Consider the following 22,178-nt stretch of genomic DNA (forward strand, 5'->3'; position numbering starts at 1 on the left):
CTTTGATTGAGACAATATTTATTTAATTTTTCATTCTTTATATGTCAAAAAAAATAGCTATGATGAATAATTAAGAAAGGAGAAAAAATAAATAATCACTTTTATAAAATAAAAAAAATAGTAATATATTTTTAAAATGCTTTTATATAGATTTTATTATTGATTAAAGTAATTAAGTAAAAGAGAAAACTATTAGTAAATATGTTTAAAGAAAAAGACTCATAAAATTTGATATTTTTTAATAGAATTGAATATATAAAAGTACTTAGAAAAAATATGTGAACAAAAATATCAACATCTCTCATTCTAAGTATAACACCCGACCCCACCATGCAACAATGTCCAAGACAAGTTGAAAGGTTAATGATTTTGTTTTTGTATTTTTGTTTGAGTAGTTTAAATGTATTGCAAGTGCAAGGAAATTACCGTAATCGTTTTTCTCCTGCTCTTACCCTACTCCAAGAAACACACTTTAGAAAGTTTTCCGATCATATGCTTTCTTTTTTCCATTACTTGACAACAACTTTCTCTCTCCCCTCAACTCTATATAAGCCTTTCCTCACCCTTCTCTCTCATCACTCCACTTCCTTCTTCCCTTCATTTTCTTATTCATCTTCTTCAATGGAGGAAAGTGTGGCACCAAAGAGGCCAAGAGAAGAACCACAGGAGAATGAATTTGCAGTAGATCATGATGACTTACTTGAGTCCTCAAAGAGGCACAAACCATATAATCACATACTCTCCCTCCTTGAATCAGACGAAGATGACTCCACACAAGACCTCTCTCCTCTCATCACTGCCCTCCAACAAGAAATCACAAACTTTTCCTCTGATTCCGACACCCTTTTCAGCCAACAAACAACCACCGCCAACAATATGGAGGACTCTTCATCCTCCACCACTCAATGTTCTAGCGGCATCGTGGAGGAACATGACAAAGAAATGGTCATGAGACACCTTCTTCAGGCTTCTGATGATGAGCTCGGGATTCCAAACAAAGGGTCTGATGGGTTTCTCGATCTTGGGGAAGAAGATCCTGGCTTCAACGCTGGAGACATGCTTTCTTCTATTTGTGATGGATTGTTCCAGTTTGAAGATGAAACTGCTAACTACTATGAACTCTTGCAGTCCCAACTCTTTCTCTAGTTTCTTTAGATGCTTTTAAGATGAAATCCAAGGAACAAATTTTAAAGCTTGGAACACAAGTTTTTCTTGTTTTTGCTTTCATGTTTAGATGCCTTCTTTTTGTAAATTAAAATCATGGGAGGCTTAGGCCACGTTCTTTATTATACTATTAATGTGGATCTGTAGAAAAACCAAGTAGGCTTATATTACACAATGTAATTAGCTAGTAATGATTATCTTTTAAAGTCTTTATATGGCAATTTTATCTTATCTTGATTTTGTTAGGTTAATGAAATATGACTCCTTTTCTGTTTTTTTTTCATTTTTTAGAGATTTTAAAATAAATCTTTTGTTATGATTTTGTTATGGCAACCAAATTTTCAGCACCATTGCTCTAAAAGAGAAAAAAAAATAATTTACATCATTTAATAATTTTTATAAAAATAAAATATTCTTAACAAAAGTTAATTTTTGTAGTTTTAAAGAAAAAGAAATAATTAAAGATAGTAAAAGATAATGTCAAATTACTCTAAAAAAATTAATGTGAAAGTACCATTGGAAAAAAAAAACACTATTGAATCTATATATCCAACTTTTCCTTTCGTTATTTTCGTAAAGTTCAATTAATAATAAAAATATAAATATATTTATGAGAATGTATGCTATTTTTGTTTTTTTTTTTTCAAAAGGACAGAGTTCAGCCAATTTATTTGCTTATTGTTTTAAAAATAACAATAAAAGTCATTTCTATACTTTACTCTAGGAAGCCCTCATTTTTTTCATGGCAAGTGGGAAATTGTACATGGATCACTCGTAAAAATATGTGGACCAAAATGGCTGAAGGTACAATATATATAAGACATGTGTTTTAATTTTCTAATAAAGGACATTGGCAGAATAGACAATTGCAACATACAACACAGGATATATGAAATTGAAAAAAAAAAAAAAAAAACTTTAAATTGTACGATAACGTAATGTTATGCCCTATTTTATAAATACGTTATTTGATTCTCAAATGAAAGTGTTAAATGCTATTAATTTAGGCATTTCAAGAAATATTTTTTTCTTAAATTAGGTCTTTGCGTTGTTTTAGTCTCTAAACCTCATTGTTTATAACTATTTACTATTGATACTTTACTTGTAAAAAAGTGAATATTATCACTTAATGTTTTGAAATTTAGATTAAAGTAATTACACTTTTACAGAAAAAATTATTTTTTAAATAATGAATCCTCATCAATTTAAAGCAGTTTCCCGGAGAGGAAAAAATAAAATAAACCTTCAATTCAAGAAGTTGGAGGGTTAATTTATAGTTTGGATCAAATCATGCTACATCCAAACTATTACTAATTAAATGAGCTGAGAGGATATAGAAATGTTGTCAGTTTAATTCTCTCGTTAATATTTAAAAGTTATAAAATTTGTTATGTAGATTTGAAAAGAACGGTAGAAAAGATGGGTAGATTCAACTCTTCCATCGACAAAATCCTAATAATAAATATTTGTCCAAAAAAAAAGCTGAAAAATTCAGTTTAATTTTTTACTTAAGACTAATTAAATAAGGTATCTGATTTATGAATTACAAATTCAATGTATTGAAATATTTGATGGTCCATTTTTCGTCTTATTAATTATTACATATATATATATATATATATATATATATAAAAATCAATAAGATCGTCTCTTTATAATTGGTAATGTGGTTTAATTAATGAGATTCAAATATTTTAATGTTAAAAGTTTAAAAGTATAAATAGAAGTTTTATAAGACGAGTGTTATTATTTCAAGTTACATCATCTCTTTAAAAACAATTTCCTCTAAAGCTCTTCCTTCTCTCTAGGTGTTCTACCTGCTGGATCACATGTGTGAAGATCAGAGGGTGCAAAAGTGATCAATATGGCAAGATCTTCTAGTCTAGCCGAACAGTTCTTGCAAAAGAGTAAGTTTGTTTCTACTTTTTTTCTCTGGTTTTCATGTTTTACAATGCATGTGAGTAGTTTTTCACTATGTGTGTCATATAAGCTTTTCTCCAGGTTCTCTACTGATCAGTGGTTCCAACCCTGTATCCTGATCAAGATTTCATGGTTTGTAGGTACATATAGAGTTCTATGAGCCGAGGAACCGATTTTAGGTTCTTTTTAGGATCATTTGGCTATTTAACCAGTAAGGGAGCTAAATACATCTTTTCTATTATGTTAATACTTTGATAATCTGAATTGGTATGTTATAGTTTGATTAAAAAGATTTAACTTGTAGAGATTTTGTTGTGGTGTAATTGTTTTGGACTTGACCTATATGTGTGATATTTGATATTGGGAGATGATTACGATGAATGCTTGTTGTTTAGCCTTGAAGTAGTGGAAGGTGAAAGTTTTCACTAGTCTTAGGTCTAATTTGGGGTTAACCTGATGTTTGGGGTTGGTTTTTAGGTCATTCAAGACTTTTTAGTTTTATAATTTGATATGAATTGTATAGAATCTAGTATATGAACTTTTAGAGTTTTGATTTGTCAATAGGACGATGTAAGGATCAATTTTTAGCCACACTACAAAAAAAACCTTGTTTTACTGACAGATAAGATTCGTTAGAAACAACCAATTTTCGTCGATAATACACTATTTATGACATATTATCGACGATCAATAATCTGTTGATAATTACATTGTCGGTAACCATTATCGATAGATAACAATCTTCGATAATTATCAACCTCTTTTTTCAATAATTACCGATGGCTTAATCCTTTGATAATTAACGAATGATAGATCCATTGGTAATTACCAAAGGAATAGACCGTCGGTAATTATCGAATGAATAAGTCGTTAGTAAGTTCATTGGTAAAGACATGGCAAATTCAAGTGCAATTTGTATTGGTTAGTTATCCCAGATTCACAGAATCAGACCTGCACAAAACAATATTCAAACCACAATAACACAATCAAAGTTGTGATAAATTATATGCATCCCACAATGATCTAATCAGATATCCAATTACAGAGTATAAGGTGTTCAAGTTTAAAATCTTGCATTTTCAATCAAACATGTTCATCTATATAGACAAAGAAATTATACGTTTGTAAAACATGAGAATTATATAAACATCATCATAGTTGTAGAAGTAGTATGTTCATCAAAAAATAACTAATAATCTATATAGTCATCATCGGAATGGTCTTATTCTTCATCATCCTACTACTACGAAGGTGGGTGGACTATTGTGGGCTAGACTGATATGGATTGGCCTAATATGGGTTGGACTGATGTGGGGTGGTATAAAACAAAGGGTGATGGAGAGGGTCGTAGTTGGGTTAGAGGAACGATGGATTAAAGTTGTGAAGACTCAAGAAGCAATCTCATGATCAATTTTTTTGAAACTAGTAAACTCTCGTATTCTTGGTCACATATTTCTAGTCACTACGTGAGTTGGAAAAAGGTGTCGTCAGCACTGGTGGAAGAAGATAATTGATCCTTTAGAGTACCTCTTCCTACTGTGTAATTTGCAACAAATTATCATGCCCCGTAGAATCGTCCTTTTTTCTTTCCACCACCGACATCAACCCAACATTATTTCCTTTGCATGTCATCATCATGACTATTCTCTAGTGATGTAGTAAGACATGACCCATGCTCGGATTTGGCATGTGAAAGTCTACTTGAAAAATCTTGATGTTTAACATTATGCACAATGTTAGTAAATGATGGTAGAATAATTTTAAAGTTTAAAGCAATTATTATTAACAGTGTTTGCTTACATGAGTCATCCAAAACCTTTCACCAACGCACTGACCAGTCCCTTCTGAAGATGAGTTTGTTAAAACTTGTTAAAATCTGACAGAGGAAAATAGGAATATTGTCTAAATTCTGTTTTGAATAACTGAGTAGTGAATGAATTTTGAGTGTGCTTAATGATTGATCAATCATTATTTTCTCATTACACTACAGGAAAAAGCAGTTTTACCGAAGGGTATTTACCGGTGGTCTTTAGACCTTCGGTAAAGTGTTGGTGAGGTAATATACCGAAGGCATGTAGGCCTTTGGTAATTTCAGCTATGGGTTATGAATTAGAAATTTGGGTTTCTTTTCCCCAAATTCCCCAATTTCAGAATTCCCTCGTCTCCCCTTCCCTCGTTTCCCCAATTTCAGACTATCTAGTTCAATCCACTGCTAGTTTCTCACCTTCCTTCATCTCCACTCGCTCCGATTTCACTCGCCTCACTCGCTTCCCTTGTCGCGTCACCTTCTGCCGCGGCCTCGTCGTCTCCTCCTGCTTCAACTCCTCCAAGTCCCCTGGTGCCGGAGGGTTCATCTCGCCGGACAACAGCGGCGAAGTCTCCTACGAGCTGCACCACGACTTCTCACCACAACGCTGTCGCAGCGGCTCGCCGGTATTCGTCACGCTACCGATGAATTCTGTCAGCCAGGAGGGCGGCCGAGTCTTGAGGCCAAGGCGATAATGTTCTCGCTCAAGGCGCTCGCTAAGGTCGGCGTCGAAGGTGTCGTGGTCGAGATTTGGTGGGGCTTGGTTGAGAAGAACAAACCTAGGGTTTACGACTGGTTGTGTAATTTTTTTAATTCAATACTGTATTGACATTTGACCTTGGTTTTGTGTTGGTCTAAGTAGAGTTGATTTGGTTTATTTTGAATTATTATTACTATTTTTGTAGGTAGGAATTGTTTCCTAGTCATGAGCCTCATACTCTGGAAGTTTGTCCCCTTGTGTAGGATACCGCTTCCTCTATGGGTGCTTGATGAGATAAAGAAAGATGTCGAGTTAGCATATTGTGACCGGTTTGGAAGAAGAAATATTGAATACATTTGCAAGGGGTTAATACTGGCGATGAGTTCCAGTGCATTCATCGGTTCAAGCTTAATCTTGAAGAAGAAGGGTCTTAAGCGTTTTGCTGCACGCGGTACTCGTGCAGGTAAATTCTATTTCTTCATTGTGAAATCGTTCAGCTCTGTTTAACAAGTTATTGTTTTCTGATTTTCTTCATTGTGTAATCAAGCATTGACATTATGTAGTATATGCTGTTTTAGATCAGATCCATGCATGTTTGTTGGCTTGTGATCCAGGTTTTTATGTTTTCATTTTTGAAAATTACAGGAGTAGGTGGTTATACTTATCTGCTAGAGCCGCTTTGGTGGGCTGGCATGGTAACGAGTAAGTGTGGCAACTTTAGTTCTTTCTCTGAGGTTGTACTTAGGTTATCTTCTGTTTTGAAAAGAAATTTAGTTGGAACTTGAACTATTTGCTTGCAGTGATTATTGGGGAAATTGCAAATTTTGTGGCTTATATCTATGCTCTGGCAGTTCTGGTGACTCCCCTTAGTGCACTTAGTATTATAGTTAGGTACTATTAGATTTAAATGCAATTTTGATAGTNNTGGTGAATTTTGTATTAGTTGGCTCACTTACGGTAATTGAGTCTCTCTACGATGAAGTTTCATATCAATATTGCAATGGTTAGATAACTTGTTTTTTTTTATTGTAGAAGGTTGTGCTCACAAGAAGGTGCAGTGACACCCACACAAATTTCTTTTGGAGAAGAGTATTTTAATATGTTGTTCACGGTTTTTCATGAGTACAGGGCAAAAGCACTTAGCATTTTCTTGAGTTTATTATTATAGAATGGTGGTGGCATTTTATTGAATCAGTGCTCCCCTTATGAAGGAGTGTCTGCGGTGAAGAACTTCTGATATGGTGTCTTGAGCATTCCTTAGCAAGCAAAGTTACATTTCACTTCTAGAAAACAAACATTAGAAAAGTAACAGCTGCTCTAAGGTACTGTTTGATATAAAAGTAGAAATTGTTATGAAAAAATTGTAGCATTAGCAATATACTTTATAGAATAGGGGCATGTTCCATGGTTATGGTATTGGCATGCTGAACTTGTTTGAAATTTGACTTGCAGGTTGCAGAAAAGCAAGGATTCCAAGGCAAAAGCTGGTTAGTAACAGAAGAGTAATATGCTTAACAAATGTGGAGGCATTTTCCCTTAGAATAAGTTGGGGCATTCTTGGGGCATTTTTGTTAACTTCATTAGCATAATTTTGATATCAATTATGGGAAACGCTACAAAGCATGCCTGCTTAATCATTTTCCTTTTCAAGAACAAGTTGGTATGGTTTCCACATCAATTATTTTGCTAAGCATAATTTTCAATTTTGCATATAAAGTTAAGCTTGTCAAATGTATTTAACTTAAAAAATATNTATTTATGATGCAGGACATATTATTAGGTGTTGCAATGGGCTCTGCAACTGAAATTTCTGGTGAGGCTAAACTATTGTTAATATTAGTGTGTATGATTTANTCCCACTCACGTACAAAACAAAGAGCCACCTCTTCTATCTCCGTTATCTCACCACCCAAATAATATATGTAAAAGGCTTTTCTACTTTAGTTTTTATTAGGATTATAACTTATGAACCTAATTTAAATTTAATGATAACACATTATTTAAATTCAAAGTAAAGCATAATTTAATATAGATTTCAAGTTTCAGTGCAGTAACATGTTTTTATCATGATTAATTTGATAGAAAATTTTCAAAAATGACACTAGAAAATTTATTTTTAAAGGCTTTCTTTATTTTTCCATTATTTCTTAATTTTCTTATGTTGTACATTTTTTCAGTTTATTTTATTATTTATTATATTTAATTTTCTTCTTTTTACAGGGAGATATGTTCTGTTTTGATTTAGGCTTTGTAGAGATGATTGGGAAGGGGAAATATTCAATCATCTTGTCCAATTCAACTTTTTGATATTTTCCACCCAGTACTTTTAATTTTTAAGCTTATTAAGATGCTCTATGTGGCAATAATTTTTGTTGTAGGTCAGCTGCAGCAGTAGGGTGGATATCATGGAAGGGTCGTGGCTTTAGATCAAATGGAACAATCCAAGCAGTTGCATGATGCAACTAGTTCTCTGGCATGAGTGTAGTGTAGTGTAGGGAATTTTCTTCTTACAGATTTATGTAGATGTTTAGTTGTTTAAACCTTGGTCAGTTGTATTGCTGTTTTGTGTAGTGTAGATGTTTAAACCTTGGTCAGTTGTACTGCTGTTTTGGCCCTGAATCTCATTCTTTAATTTTTATTTTTTTAGAAAAGTGTTTAAATTCATGCCTTTTCCTTCTCAGATATATTTTTGCTTGTCTTTTAAAAATTATAATCTTCCAAGAGTGTAAATTATAATGTTCCAGGGGTGTGTCTTTTAAAAAATTTCATTCTTTTATTTACCGAAGGTTACAGCCCCTCGGTAATTACCGAAGGCTTTTGTCCCTCGGTAATTACCGAGGGGCGAAAGCCCTCGGTAATAGTTAGCGACAGACAATTTACTGAGGGCTTTTTGACCGTCGCCGGACCCTCGGTAATGAGTCTTTAGCGACGGCTTGTGGCATTTTCCGAGGGATTGTGGTCTTCGGTAATGTCCTTCGTTACTGTAGTATTAAATAATTTGATATAGTATAGATGGGTTTTCTAGTCTAGAACGTGTGGGTCTGCTGATGCTAATTGGATAATTATGTTTTGATAAAGAAGAGTGGAATAAGGTGTTCTCTTTAGTGGGATATTAGATAAGTAACAAATAATAGATCAGGATAGTAAGAATAATAGTATAATAATTGTAGTACATGTTAGCATTGTTTGGAATTAAGTTTTAAACTCAGAATAGGGATTAAAAGTTAAAGATATGTTATTATGTGAGTTTAATATATGAACTATGGTTGGGATTCTACAATTGTAGTTAGTTACCTTGTAATTATCATGCAAATATGGAATAGTTGAATTATTGAGTATTGTATATTATACATGCTTACTACAACAAATGGGCGTGTGTTTAAGTTAAATTAAATGAATTGACATATGCGTGTTTGCATTATGGTAGTGTGTTTATAATTGTTAAGACTAGTAACTAAAGACATCATTATAAATTGCACTTTGGTTGAGATGTAGTAATTAAAGTTTAAAACGTAGTGACTATTTCATAGTTAATAAAAGTATAATAAGGGTTAGAATGAATTATGGCTAATATCTTGATGCAAATATCATGATAGTGAATATTATTAAAGATAATGGTGTAGACATAGGTGTCTTTAGTGGGTGTCAGTGTTTTAATTTGTGATTGTTTAAGTGGTTTGGTGTATTATACTGTATGCTGCATTTTTTTATGATAAGGTTTTGGTATGGGTTGAGAAATTAGTGCATGCAAATCTTAATTACATGAACAAGTTCACAATGTATTAAGATAAAAGTGGTTGTGTTTAGCTGGTTTTGATAGTGTAGAATTAGAAAAGTTAAAACATGGTTAATTGTAACTTTTATTATTAGACTTATAAATGTGGTAAGAATTGGTTAATAGTTGTTGTATAACTACTAGGTGTTTTGAGTCATGATGTGTGTAAATGAGTGAAGGGAAGCAGAGTAGTGCTTTGTCTAAAGTTTGAAGTAGATTAATAAGGGACGTAGTTGCTACAATCAATAAGTTTAGCTGCTTTATGTATTGGATAAGAGGTGGAAGTTAGCAACAAGAACTGGACTAGCAACTACGGTTGTTCACAGATCACCCATCTTTTCGGATAAGGATAATTAAACAACATTTTTTAATAACATTTGAATATCATCTACATATCATTCTGTGATTGATTCAAAATTACTCCATAATTAATAATAATAATCATAAATACCATCATGGACTAATAACAGATAACACGTAAATTATATTAAAGTGTTATAAAAAAAATGTTATTTTGCCATTATTATCCCAAATTGAAATGGGGCAAAACATGTTACCCATAGGTTTTATTTAATTTCATGCTTTGTGTGCTTTAAAGAAAAACATAATAGAGTGTAAGATTGAATATATTTTGGTTCTCCTAACAACATCAAATTAACGTGAATAAATAACTGTCCTTGTTGCTTTCTGTCTGCCCATGTGCCCAACTTTACACAATCATTTTTTTATCAATATTATTTTTAAAATATATACAACTGAATTCCACGTTTAAGTCAGTCAATATAGCTGAAAAATAATGATAAATTTAAAATCTGAAAGTGAATAGAAAATTACCAAATGGGATGTAAATGAAACTTTTCTGGAATAAAAATTGAAAAAAATATAAATAATAAAAAATAGGGAGGAGCATAAAATAAAAATTAAGATTTGAGTAATATAATTAGATAAATATTAAGTTAGTAATTATTATTTCTTGGGTGAAGGAAATTGTGTATTATGGCACATAACATAAGATGGATGAGAGTACAATTATGAGTGGACCTATATGTACCGTTGCAATGTCAGCCATCATACTAACTCAACTACCTTCTCTACGTTGTACCATGATTATTTATTGACCCAAGGATACATTCCACGTGTATATATTTAATTTTAATTAATGATATGGCATGTAATTAGAGAGAAAGGTTAAAGCTAAAGGGAATTTAATTAATTGGTTGAAGAATTAGGTCAAACTTTGTGATTGTCTCGTAACTCATGGAGGTCATTTCGTGTATGACTCTTCTTCTCGTAATTAACTTGATATTGTTTGATAAAGAAAATTACTTAATTCATCATTTTCAGCAATCTCTTTTTTTCACTTTAGCTATATTATTTTATCTTTTTAGGTTTAATAGCCAATTTAGTCCTCATTTGGGTTGAAAAATTTCAATTTAGTCCCTTGTTATAAAAGTGTTTTAAATTAGTCCTAACTTTTAAAATAGTGGGTCAGATTAGTCCCTTCTGTTAAATATAAGTTAACAGAGTTAATGGATGATGACGTGGCACAACTTAAAGCTAACGTGTCAAATTATGTCTATCTATGCATTAGGCGGTGTTTGTTAATCAGTGTTTTGATTAAAAAAATTGGTCTCTTTAATTTGGGGAAAATCTGGTACATTAGGGCAAGCTGCTGCGAAGTGAGAAAGAAAAGAGAAGGTATCGCGAATAAACACAGAACAGATTTGGAACAGTGCTTGGTGGTGGTTCTCCTAGATTGCGAACATTGTACAATGCTTGGTGGTGGTTCTCTTAGATTGCGAAGACAGTACAGTGCTTGGTGGTGGTTCGTGCTTCGCGAGTTGGTCTACCCTCTTTTAGAGTTGCTTGGCTTAGTGCTTCATGGTTCGTGGTTGTCTCGCTTTGGGTTTTTCTTTGAATTGGCAATGTCTTTGAATCAAGGTTGTTCGTCTTGCTCATAGGGAGGCTCTCATGGTGGTTCATCCAGAGGATTCGTTGGAAGCCCAATATGCCATTGTGGAGAGGTTGCTGTGGTGAGAGTGGCAAAAACAGTTAAGAACGTGGGAAAGAAATTTTGGGGTTGTCCTAATTACAAGGTTTGTATTTTAATTTTTGAGATAAATTGTGTTGTTGAATATTGAAATTTTTGTGTTTGGATACTTTGAACAACGGACAAGAAATGAAGAATTTCAAGGATGCAATTTTTTTAAGTGGCGTAATGAAGATAATGTAGACGATGCTGGTAGTACTATTGTTAGGCAAAGGAGAAAGATTAATAGCTTGGAGAAATGTGTTATGGGTTATCAGAAAAGGGAGAAGATGTTAACATGGATGTTATGTTTTATGGGGTTTATTATCATCATTCTTCTATGTATTTTGTTTAAAAGTCTATGATGTGTTGTATTAGACAGTTTATGCGAAGAACACTTTGGCATTGTTGTAATATGATGTTTCGAAATGAATGAGAAATCTCAATTGAAGCATTTGAATTTATGGTCTCATTTTATGGTCTCAATATACCTGTCTGATATATAGATCATAAGTTTTATTGGGTAATACAAGTTTAAATGCAGATTCAAAGCATTCTTCACTCTCCTTGATTTTTCACTAGGAAATTAAGATGGATGTTTCCCCTGCATATCCGAAAATTTCTTCTTACACCTCTAAGGCATGTGTATCAGTATTTTCTGCTTTCTGATTTGTTGAGATTCATTTGCTGTCATAATGAGTGATGACAAGCTATTTGCAAGGCTGAAAATGACCAATAGATTACTAGATTTATAGGTACGATACACAAATTTTTCTTTGTAAAGGACTTACTAGTATATATAAATATATGCGGTGTCTCATAACCAAAAATTGACAGAGGCAAGACTTCCCTACGATTCTCTGTACAAACTTTTGAAATTTTTTCATAAGATCAAAGTAGCTCAAGAATCAAGATTGAAAATCCTTCTTCGAGAAGTTAAACCTATAGAATATGATATAAAATATGATATCATACTGATTCAGTACCTCTTGTTTTGTAATAGCACCCTCTGATTAAAACAAATTTACAGCTGAATTGTCATTTATATTAGTTGGGGAAGCATTGCTTATGCTGTTATCAGCCTGATTGATTTTGGTTTTGATTCTTTCAAGTGTGCCTCTGAACTATGATTGTCTTCCCCCACAAAACTGGAATTGAAATTAAATTCGAAGTTCCATTCATCAGATTGATGAGATACTGATGCAAGAGATGAATCAATTGTACTGTCAAATTTAAGTAATTCTATACTAGTAGGATAAATGTCAGCCTTCTCCTATGCTTTCTAATACCACAAAAATTTGTCAATTCTATACTAGTTGGACTTTGATGTGCAACTGAATGCCGCAAATAAATTATCCACATAAAAAATTATTGGAATAAAATGTAGCAGTTTGCAGCTTCAGGGAAAAAATGCAGCTTCATATATTACATCAAGGACATATCTTTTCATGGTCACTATTTTAAATATTTCTTATTTTATGGCATACTTCATGTCTTTTGTCTAAGTCATTATTATTGTATTTGATAAAGGACATTATTAAATATTTCTTACTTTATGGCATACTTTATAATCATGTCCTATTCTTTATAAAAGAAAGAACTGGCCTATATATTAAAAAGTGCACTAGACGGATATAATAGAATTGAAAGAAAGAAATTAATATTTGTAAGAAAAATTATGATTTCTCCGAAAAGTAGAACAGATAGAAGCAGCACTAGTCTCCCATGAGATTCATAATCAATTTCCTCAATTGCCTTGACAAGACAGAAGCACCACCCATATGCTCCCACATGCCAGATAAAAAGGCTGCACATTTTCTGTCACAACATGCCACTGTAAAATATGCATCAGTTTTAACCAATCATAGCATGCTTCCAGATATGAAGTCTTCTTATCCTCAACAATCTCTCTTTGTAATCAGTTCATAAACAACTATACCCATTGACATGAAACTTCCAGCTCTAGCTTATTCGTGACCTGCATGTTCTGTGTTTGGATAAACATTGATGAGATTATGTAACAATTAGTAAGTTCAGTGTAATTTGATCATAACCAGTGTGAGATAAGAACTACCTAAAATTTTCTTAACTCAATCATTCTTCTAATGAAGTTCATATATAATCAGATAAACAATAGTTCCAAATACAAGATTACAAGATACCCAAATCAGAATTAAGTTCCAAATACATCTCAATGTTTACAAAAGAGCCATTACTTGGCTGTAACATAAAGTGACATCTAAATCAGTCCTAAACTCTAGATGACTAAGTTTGTTCTAATCCACAATGAGTAAGCTGACTTGGTCCTGCAGTTTGCTGAGTTTGTTCAACTTCGGTGTCAGGTTGGTGGCTTGATTGAGATTGACTATGGTTTGTTAGAGGAGCTTATAGGCATCTATTTCTTTTGTGACCAAGCTGTCTACATATGGAACATCTCTTACGAGTTCCATTTTGCTTAAGTTGTGTGTCATCCTTCTTTAGCTTCCAAGCCTCTAGCCTTCTCTTTTTTTTTTGTCTTCCAGGTAACACCCTTTTAGGTGGAGGCAAAACATCAGGATGAGATGTTATTTCCCATATGTCAGGACCGTTCACTGGGTATATAATTGGAGTGTATGTTTCTTGGTATGTTGACTTTGTAAACCAATGTGGGACGTGGTCTTGTCCATTGATGTTCAAAAAGGTCATGGCAGCTAGTGCATGACAACATGGGATGCCTGTTAAAGTCCACTTTCTACAACTGCATTCAAATTTATCTATGTCAACCACATACTTCTCACCAATCATTGAAGTGTGTCTCACCTCAAAGATTCTCAGTCCTAACCAACTGCAATGATAAACAATTTAAATCAATATTTACAGTCAAATATTTAAAACATAAACATAAACAAATATTTAAACTAATGTACTCATCTGCTCATACCTTGGTATCCAATATTTAGTCAACTGCAATTCCTTTTCAAATCTGTTTTTAATCTTTGGGCAAAGAGAAGATTCAGATGTAGTTATTTTTGGTCTATTTGTTGCCCACCTCTTCATGAGATACAGACGAATTTCTTCCATCATTGTGATGATGGGCTTACCTCTTGCATGTAATATTACACTATTAAAGGCTTCAGACATATTATTCACTAAGGTGTCACAAACAGCTTGCCCTGTAAACCTTGACCGTGACCAAAATCTACTTAAACAAATAAGAAGTAAAATATATCAGCTGAGAGAACAAACAAGATTAAATATCAAAAATTGATTTAAAGGCATCTAGATTGACAAACCTCGGTGGAATGGTTACCAAGTATTTAAAGGCATCTGGATTCACATCTTTAATTTCTCTCATCGTTGCCTCCCATGCTTGAGGGTGTGTTGATGTTGCTGCCTTCCATAATAGACGTTTTAGAATTTGCCCAGGAAACCTCTTCCTAAAATTGGCATAAATGTGGCGCACACAAAACCTTTGTTCCACACCAGGGAGAAGTTCTTGTAATGCTGGTAAAAGTCCCTATCAAAGTAAAAACATAAAGGTATACAAGTTCAAATAAAATAGATGAAGGTTTGAAAGAAAAAAAAAAATAATGGGGTAAGTTACTCACTTTTTGTTGATCTGAAACATATGTAATTTTTGAAGAAAGCTCCACACCACCAAGATCATCAATGAGCAATTCTAAAAACCATCCCCAACTGTCCTTATTCTCCACCTCCACAACAGCATATGCCAATGGACACATTTGGTCATTCCTATCTCTTGCAACTGCAGTTAACAACTCACCTCCATATTTTCCTTTTAAGAAACAACCATCCAAACCTATAGTAGGCCTACATGACACGAAGCTGTCCTTACAGGCCTTCAAACACACGTATAGTCTCTTGAATATTCTAGTGTCCTCATTAGGCTCAACATGAACTTTGACAGTTGAACCAAGATTTGACCAAAGCAACTCATTGGCATAGTCATACACTCTTTTATACTGTTCTTTAAAATCACCTTCTATTTGTTTAATAGCAATTGTTTTTGCCCTACATGTTGTAGACCGAGACACACCAATGCTCCACTTCTTAGAAACTTTGTTATGGAGGTTATACAGATTAATATTGGGATTCTCTTTTATCGCCTTCTCTAACCTCCCACTCAACCATTTTGAAGTCATTAAACGAATGTTAAATTCTCTACTACATGTGTTCTTGTCTACAATTTTCCTTAGCTGCCATGTCTTTTCAACTGCCTTATATGCACAATATGCATTCCATGGACATTTCCCTTTTGCCCCAGAACATTTGACACGGACTCTTCTCTTGTCATTTTTATAAACTTTCAATTTCCTACCATTCTCTACTCCATACGTCTTTATAGCTTATGTAAAATCTTTTTTTTCGGGGAAGTATGTCCCAACTTCCCATTTATACTGTTCCATACTTTTGGGCATTGAGAAAACACCAAAATCCCCATACCCATCCCTATCATCATTTGTGTTATCACTTTCCACAACACTGTTCAAAGTCTCAGATTCCCAATCACTATCAGATAAACCCCTAGGTCCAGCAACCTCTACTTGGTTAGTAGGTTCAAATATATCAAATTCAACTTCATCTCCATGGTCAGACAATACATCCTCTTCAGACCCATCCTCTTCAGCATCCTCATGTCCCTCTACCTCACCCTCTACCTCACCCTCTACTTCTACCTGCCCATCTACATCAGCCTGAACGTGTGCCTCCACACCATCAGTTACTGCCTCTGTTTGTACTTCTACCACACCCTGTACATCACCCACTGCATTTGTCTCTACTTCTAATTCAACTTCTACTTGAGGCTCTACAGTACCCACTGCCTCCAACTCCAAAACATACTCAGGCTCACACACCATGTGTATAACATAAAGGTGAGCTTCACCATTCAACATAGCAATATTGACCACATAACAAGCACCTTTGTCATAAAAAAAAAGGTTCCAAACAATCTTCTAACACAGGACCACGACCCAATGAATACCACAACTCTTTTACATTTACATAACCCATCTCCTTAAGAATAGTTATTATTTCAAAATAACTCCATCTATCAGAGTCTATTTTTAAAGTTGTGGTTTGACCATAGTTGTATCTAAATGTCCCATTATTCTCGAATTTACCCCCATGATGAAACACAACTTTGATGTCTGAGTTGGCCATATTATCTAAAATATAAATTGCTCACAGTTAATTTATGCTTAACATGCTTAACCCAAAAGTTATCTAAGAAATAAAAAAAACATAAACATAACACTATAAACAAAGCAAAAGCACAATTAACACAATAAACAAAGCAAAAGCACAATTAACACATAAAACAAAACAAATTCTGCAACACAGGACCACACACTATCAGGGGGACCAAACCCACAATGCCGCAACATAAGCAAAGAAAATGCCCACATAATGGGGGACACCATACAGAAATCAAAACTAATGAGGGACCACGGCGAAAGCAACAAAACACAAATCAGAATCACAACCCATTATAAACGCACCTTCGAAAGTTGACTTCGTAATACCCACCAACTCAATCTCTGAAAATGCGCGTCCAAATCTCCCCTCGAATGGTCTCTACACGATCTTTGTGTTCGCGATAACGTTTCTCTCTTGTTTCGCACAAACGAAAAATCTCCCCTAGCTACACGATTTCTGTTCTGTGTTTGCGATACCGATACCTTCTCTTTTCGCACTTCGCAGCAGCTTGCCCTAATGTACCAGATTTTCCCCAAATTAAAGCGACCAATTTTTTTAATCAAAACACTGATTAACAAACACGGCCTAATGCATAGACAGACATAATTTGACACGTTAGCTTTAAGTTGTGTCACGTCATCATCCATTAACTCTGTTAACTTATATTTAACAGAAGGGACTAATTTGACCCACTATTTTAAAAGTTAGGACTAATTTAAAACACTTTTATAACAAGGGACTAAATTGAGATTTTTCAACAAAAGTGGGGACTAAATTGGCTATTAAACCATCTTTTTATTAGTTACCTTAAACAAATACTTTTATTCATTTGTTACTTTTATTTTTTTAATTTTTTACATGAAATTAATTATTTTCATCTGGATCACAACTTTAACAAAAAAAAAAGAGAAAGTAATAATACTTTAAGCTATTTTATTTGTTTTTTTATATTTTTTATATATGTACTTTCAATTTTTAGAAAGAAATTAAAACATGTTATCTTTATTAAACTTAGAAACTAAAAATTTTACTTAAAAGATTAAAACAAAAGTTATTATATTTTCAAAACTAAAAAACACATTTATGAAATATCACATCTTCAATTGTTTTTGCGTAGTTTTCTAAAATATTTATATATTTAATTAATGTTATACATATATAATGTAAGTCTAGACATGACATTGCTTTATAAGATAATATATACAATCATAACATATATATTCTATGAGTATTGTACATCACAATAATATAACCTATATACATGTACTAATTACATGTAAACACCAATTTTCCCTAACTTCAATGATCTGAGTTTCATGATAATGTTGGCATCTACAACTAGAAAAATACTGCAAGAAAGAAAAATAATGTAGAATTAGTTAATGAAATTTTACTACAAATTAATTATAAGAATAAAGATCACTTACATTAGTTGGAATTGTTCCTCCTTCACAGTATGTAATAATTTCCTTCATATATTGATACACATAATATCCACAATCATTGTCGTTGGGTTGTCTTGGGCACTAGAATTCCAAAATTAAAAAAACATTTTTATAATTTGAACATAAAAAAGAACCAAAACTCTAGTATACTTCAAACACATTTAGTGCATGATAATAAATAACTATATATCATATACAAGTTTAAACTCTTAATAATAAGTCATGCTTTCATAACAACCATATACTCCTCCAACCAGTTTCACAATAATACAAGTTATTTAACTAACCAATACCATGCAACAAAGAAATAAGTCTTCAATCATTCAAGAATACAAGTTATTCACCTAACCAGTACAATACAAGTAACCATAACGTGAACTAAAGGTCACATAAAGCCATTAAGCAATTTAATTATGACAATGAAGACTATACTTCACAAAACATACTAGAGTAATGTACCTTAATTTTTGTCCACTTGATATTGTTTGACTTAGACTTTGACACCATGTTTCCTGTTTGAGCTCAATAGGTTTGTATAACCCTGGTGAATAAATAAAATTAAAGCATGTATAAGTAAAAACAATTCAACTAAAAGTATTCATATGTGTCAAATAAAAGTAGACAATACAGATATGCTTACATGTCAAACAAATTCTTCAAATCTTGTCTCATATTAATGTCTATCCCCATTGGATCAAGATAATGAATTATCTCAAGTTTAAGATTGATTCCCAGCAACACCCAATGTTGGTTACAATTTGAAATGAATCAACAAAATTAGAATTTGCACATCTAACTTTGAAAATAATACATTGTTCATAAAGTTGTAAAATAAGGTATTACCCGGTATTAATAGGTGCAAGAACAAACTTATCAATCACCCCATTATCAAGAAAAAGAGTGATTATCTTTTGCATTGTGTCTTTCATTGACAACTCGTGTGTTGTGATTTGGGGTGATAAAAAGGTGACTTTTAGTTGGAATTTGTTGGTGACTTTTTTAAGTAAGATTTGGTTGAGCATTTTGTTTCCTTTTTCTTTTGTGTTCTTTGGGATGTTGCGAGGGGTGACTGTATAAGCAAAATTGTCAACCGAGTGTGTTGTGTTAGTGTTGTTTTAGTCTATGCTTTCTATCTACTCAGAAAAACATGTTGTTGATCGTAAGCTTCAATACGAAAAGTTTGTGCAAGAGTAGTAGGAATTTCTATTTTGGTAACATGATTGTAGATATTAGTTGCCTGACTTTTTTCTTTAATTTTTTATCCTCATCAATAATTCAGATTTAGCTTGGTTATAAATTTGAATGGAAAGAAGGACAAAGTTGCATCAGGGTTGCTCAGTCCATTTCTATCCCACTTGAAGGCAACTCAAGATCAAATAGCAAAGGGTGGTTATTCAATTGTTCTTGTGTCTGAACTTGACAGTGATGCCTTATGGTTTACCAAGGGAACAATTGAAAGGTGTGGCTTGTTATCATAATATTTTTTTTATTAACTATTCTTATCAATGTATGTTCGAATCTGAGTTGAAACTGATCAGTCTATGCTTATTCAAGGTTATCATTTCTTCCGGTACTCAACTCAACATGGATTTAGTATGCTTTTTTGGAAGTCCCGTTTTTCATGTAATATGAGGTGTTGAGGCTCTCTTGCGAAATGGCCAACCCCCTCACTGTTAAAGTCCGTCCTAGGCGTGGACTAAGCCCTTAAAATAATAATAGCAATGTTTAAGTTTGTCTAAGTTATTAACTTCAAACTCTGTTTTAATGGAAGGAAAAAAAAAGAGGGAGGAAGGTTTTGCATGTGGCAGGGGTTGGTGGGAGGTGCATGGCCCTTTGGAGGCACTAAATATTAAGTGCACGGCCCTTTGAGTCATCAGGTTTGTGAGCACTCAAGAGATATTAGAACGCGTTTATACTATAGAATCCAAAATTGCACAAATTGAAGAGGCAATTGCAATTCAAGGAAATAATTATATACGGATGAGCTTTGTAAGTAAATATCTAGCTATTTTNAAATTCAATGGCAGCAATTAAAGGTCTGTTTAAATTAACTTGTATATATGTAGGTAGAGGAAAACCAAATAAAACATGTGGAAAGCACTGAAGGGAATTTTGAAAGAACAGGTACATGTATTTCATATGGTTATCCTTTGAAACTATTAACTAACTTTTATTAAAAAAAATGGATATATCTAAAGCATTGCTGAAATTTATAATTGCTGCAATTAAGAAGATTTGTTGGCTTTACTTAGGAAGGAAGACTCAACAGGATACAAATGAGGAAAAATCTATTGTACTTTACAAGGTTAGGAAAGTCTTAAATATCCTAATCTTACAAATTTATTATTTTTTTATTTGTTTCTGTGGATATATATCAGTCGGATACACAAAAACTTGATACAAATGGAGGCACCAAATGAGAAGGAAACCCAATTCCAAGGTTGCAATTACAATGTTAAATTACTTTTCAAAAATAAAAAACGTATTCCACGCTAAAACAATGGAAATAGAGTATTCCAAACTGAAACATAGAAAACCCCTGAAATCGTATTGAACTCTTCTTCCAATTGCAATTGAAGGAGCGTAAGAGTACATAGCATCATATAAAACCTAACATGTTCAATTCCAGAATTTTATATCAATAAGGGAGAAGACTCACCACAGTAGTGTCATTCTCCCTCAGGTTTGCCCTAGAATTGACGCAATTGAGAACGGGCTCCTAAACCCAGTGCACGACCAAATATCCTACACCTAGTACACCAACACAGCTCGAAAACAAATGCTTCAGTGACGCGATCAAGACCTGATGGAAAACGCATTTTCGTGAAAATAGGGCAAGGAAGAAAAGAAACAGAGAAGAGAAGGTGGAAGAGGGAACGAGATACCTAAAATGGCAGCCTTGAAATGAAGGAAACAAAGGAACCCTAGCTTGACGCAGAACGCACAGATGAAAACGACACTTGGAACAGAGCAGAGACGAGAGAGCCACACAAGATAGATTCCAGTGAGTAATAGCTGAAATGATTACAACCTCGTAGCAGAAGTGGGAAGCAGAAATGAAAGACGCATACAACCTTGTAGTAGAAGCGCGAAGCAGAAATCAAAGACGCATACCTTTGTAGGAGAAGCGCGAAGCAGAAATCGAAAACGCGGATAGACTCGAAGAAGAACTGCAAATTGAAATATTTTTAACCCTCAAAGATAGCACGTATCTTAGAATACGCTTTCTATTGTGTGCAAATAAATCACATATTTTCAAAAAAGCGGTATCTGTTTCACTTTCATAGATAGCGCAACAAGCGCTGTCTATTGGCGTATTTTAAATTATTAATTAAAAAAGTTAATATTCAATAGTTATAGATATATTTTTTTCTAACAAGCACTATCTATTGTCATAGTTATAGATAGCGCTTTATTAAAAAAGCGCTATCTATAGTTCTTCATCTCAATAGATAGCGCTTATTTAAAAAAGCGCTATCTATTGAGCACTATCTATCTCTAGTTTTGTAGTAGTGATATGTTGTGGGGGGTTTTGATTTTTGAGAATGTTTGGGTATATATATCTTCGGAATTGTGTGTTTGGAAAGTCTAAAGAATCTGTGGGATGAACTCCATCAATGTGGAGAGAGAAATAGAGAGATTATTGAAGAAAAGTAGAAGTGCATTAGAAAGAAAAGATGGGAGAAGTGTAGGATATTTTTAGAATAAAAAAAAATAGTGAAGAGGTAGGGGTAGTAGAGAGAACAACACCCAATATTTATTTATTGTAACTCTATTGTGTATTTGTTGAGTTTAAGGACTTTCTACCCTTAACAAATGTTATTATACATTAGTTTTCTTAGGATTTGCTTTTACATTCAACTTGCTAGTATTGTTTAGTATATAATATCCCAACATACCGGCTTTTTCTCTCAAATCAAATTCAACCAGTTTCAACTCATACACATATTTAATATAACCATTTCAAAATGCAAACAATATATATATATATATATATATATATATATATATATATATATATATATATATATATATATATATATATATATATATATATATATATTTACTTTACCTTGTATAAAAAAGTATATATATTTTAAATTAATTTTAACTAATTTAAAACTTAATTATTTCTAACA

General features: G+C 33.1%; 2 protein-coding genes across 2 annotated transcripts; one reads left to right on the top strand and one right to left on the bottom strand.

Annotated features, from left to right (window-relative positions):
- Window positions 1-416: 416 nt before the first annotated feature.
- Window positions 417-1,478, top strand: LOC106767836. The gene has a single exon (XM_014652789.2). The coding sequence runs from the start codon at window positions 493-495 to the stop codon at window positions 1,144-1,146; it is 654 nt and encodes a 217-aa protein (XP_014508275.2). The 5' UTR covers window positions 417-492; the 3' UTR covers window positions 1,147-1,478.
- An 11,632-nt stretch (window positions 1,479-13,110) lies between these two features.
- Window positions 13,111-16,254, bottom strand: LOC106766077. The gene is made up of 6 exons (XM_014650836.1): window positions 15,804-16,254; window positions 14,983-15,719; window positions 14,668-14,891; window positions 14,316-14,573; window positions 13,837-14,219; window positions 13,111-13,229 (listed from the first exon to the last, which is right to left on the bottom strand). Exons 1-6 carry the CDS (start codon window positions 16,252-16,254, stop codon window positions 13,111-13,113), a joined length of 2,172 nt encoding a protein of 723 aa, XP_014506322.1.
- Between the last annotated feature and the right edge of the window lie 5,924 nt (window positions 16,255-22,178).

Source organism: Vigna radiata, chromosome 7 (assembly GCF_000741045.1).
Source record: "Vigna radiata var. radiata cultivar VC1973A chromosome 7, Vradiata_ver6, whole genome shotgun sequence".
Taxonomy (NCBI): domain Eukaryota; kingdom Viridiplantae; phylum Streptophyta; class Magnoliopsida; order Fabales; family Fabaceae; genus Vigna; species Vigna radiata.

What these genes read in the sequence shown, in the direction of transcription:
- LOC106767836 (XM_014652789.2), top strand. Translation starts at nt 493, where the DNA reads ATGCTTTCTTTTTTCCATTACTTGACAACAACTTTCTCTCTCCCCTCA.
- LOC106766077 (XM_014650836.1), bottom strand. Translation starts at nt 16,254, where the DNA reads ATGGTGTGTGAGCCTGAGTATGTTTTGGAGTTGGAGGCAGTGGGTACT. An exon ending in TTGGTAACCATTCCACCGAG is followed by an intron (nt 14,574 to 14,667) that starts GTTTGTCAATCT and finishes TTGTTTAAGTAG; the next exon opens with ATTTTGGTCACGGTCAAGGT. An exon ending in ACTAAATATTGGATACCAAG is followed by an intron (nt 14,220 to 14,315) that starts GTATGAGCAGAT and finishes TTATCATTGCAG; the next exon opens with TTGGTTAGGACTGAGAATCT.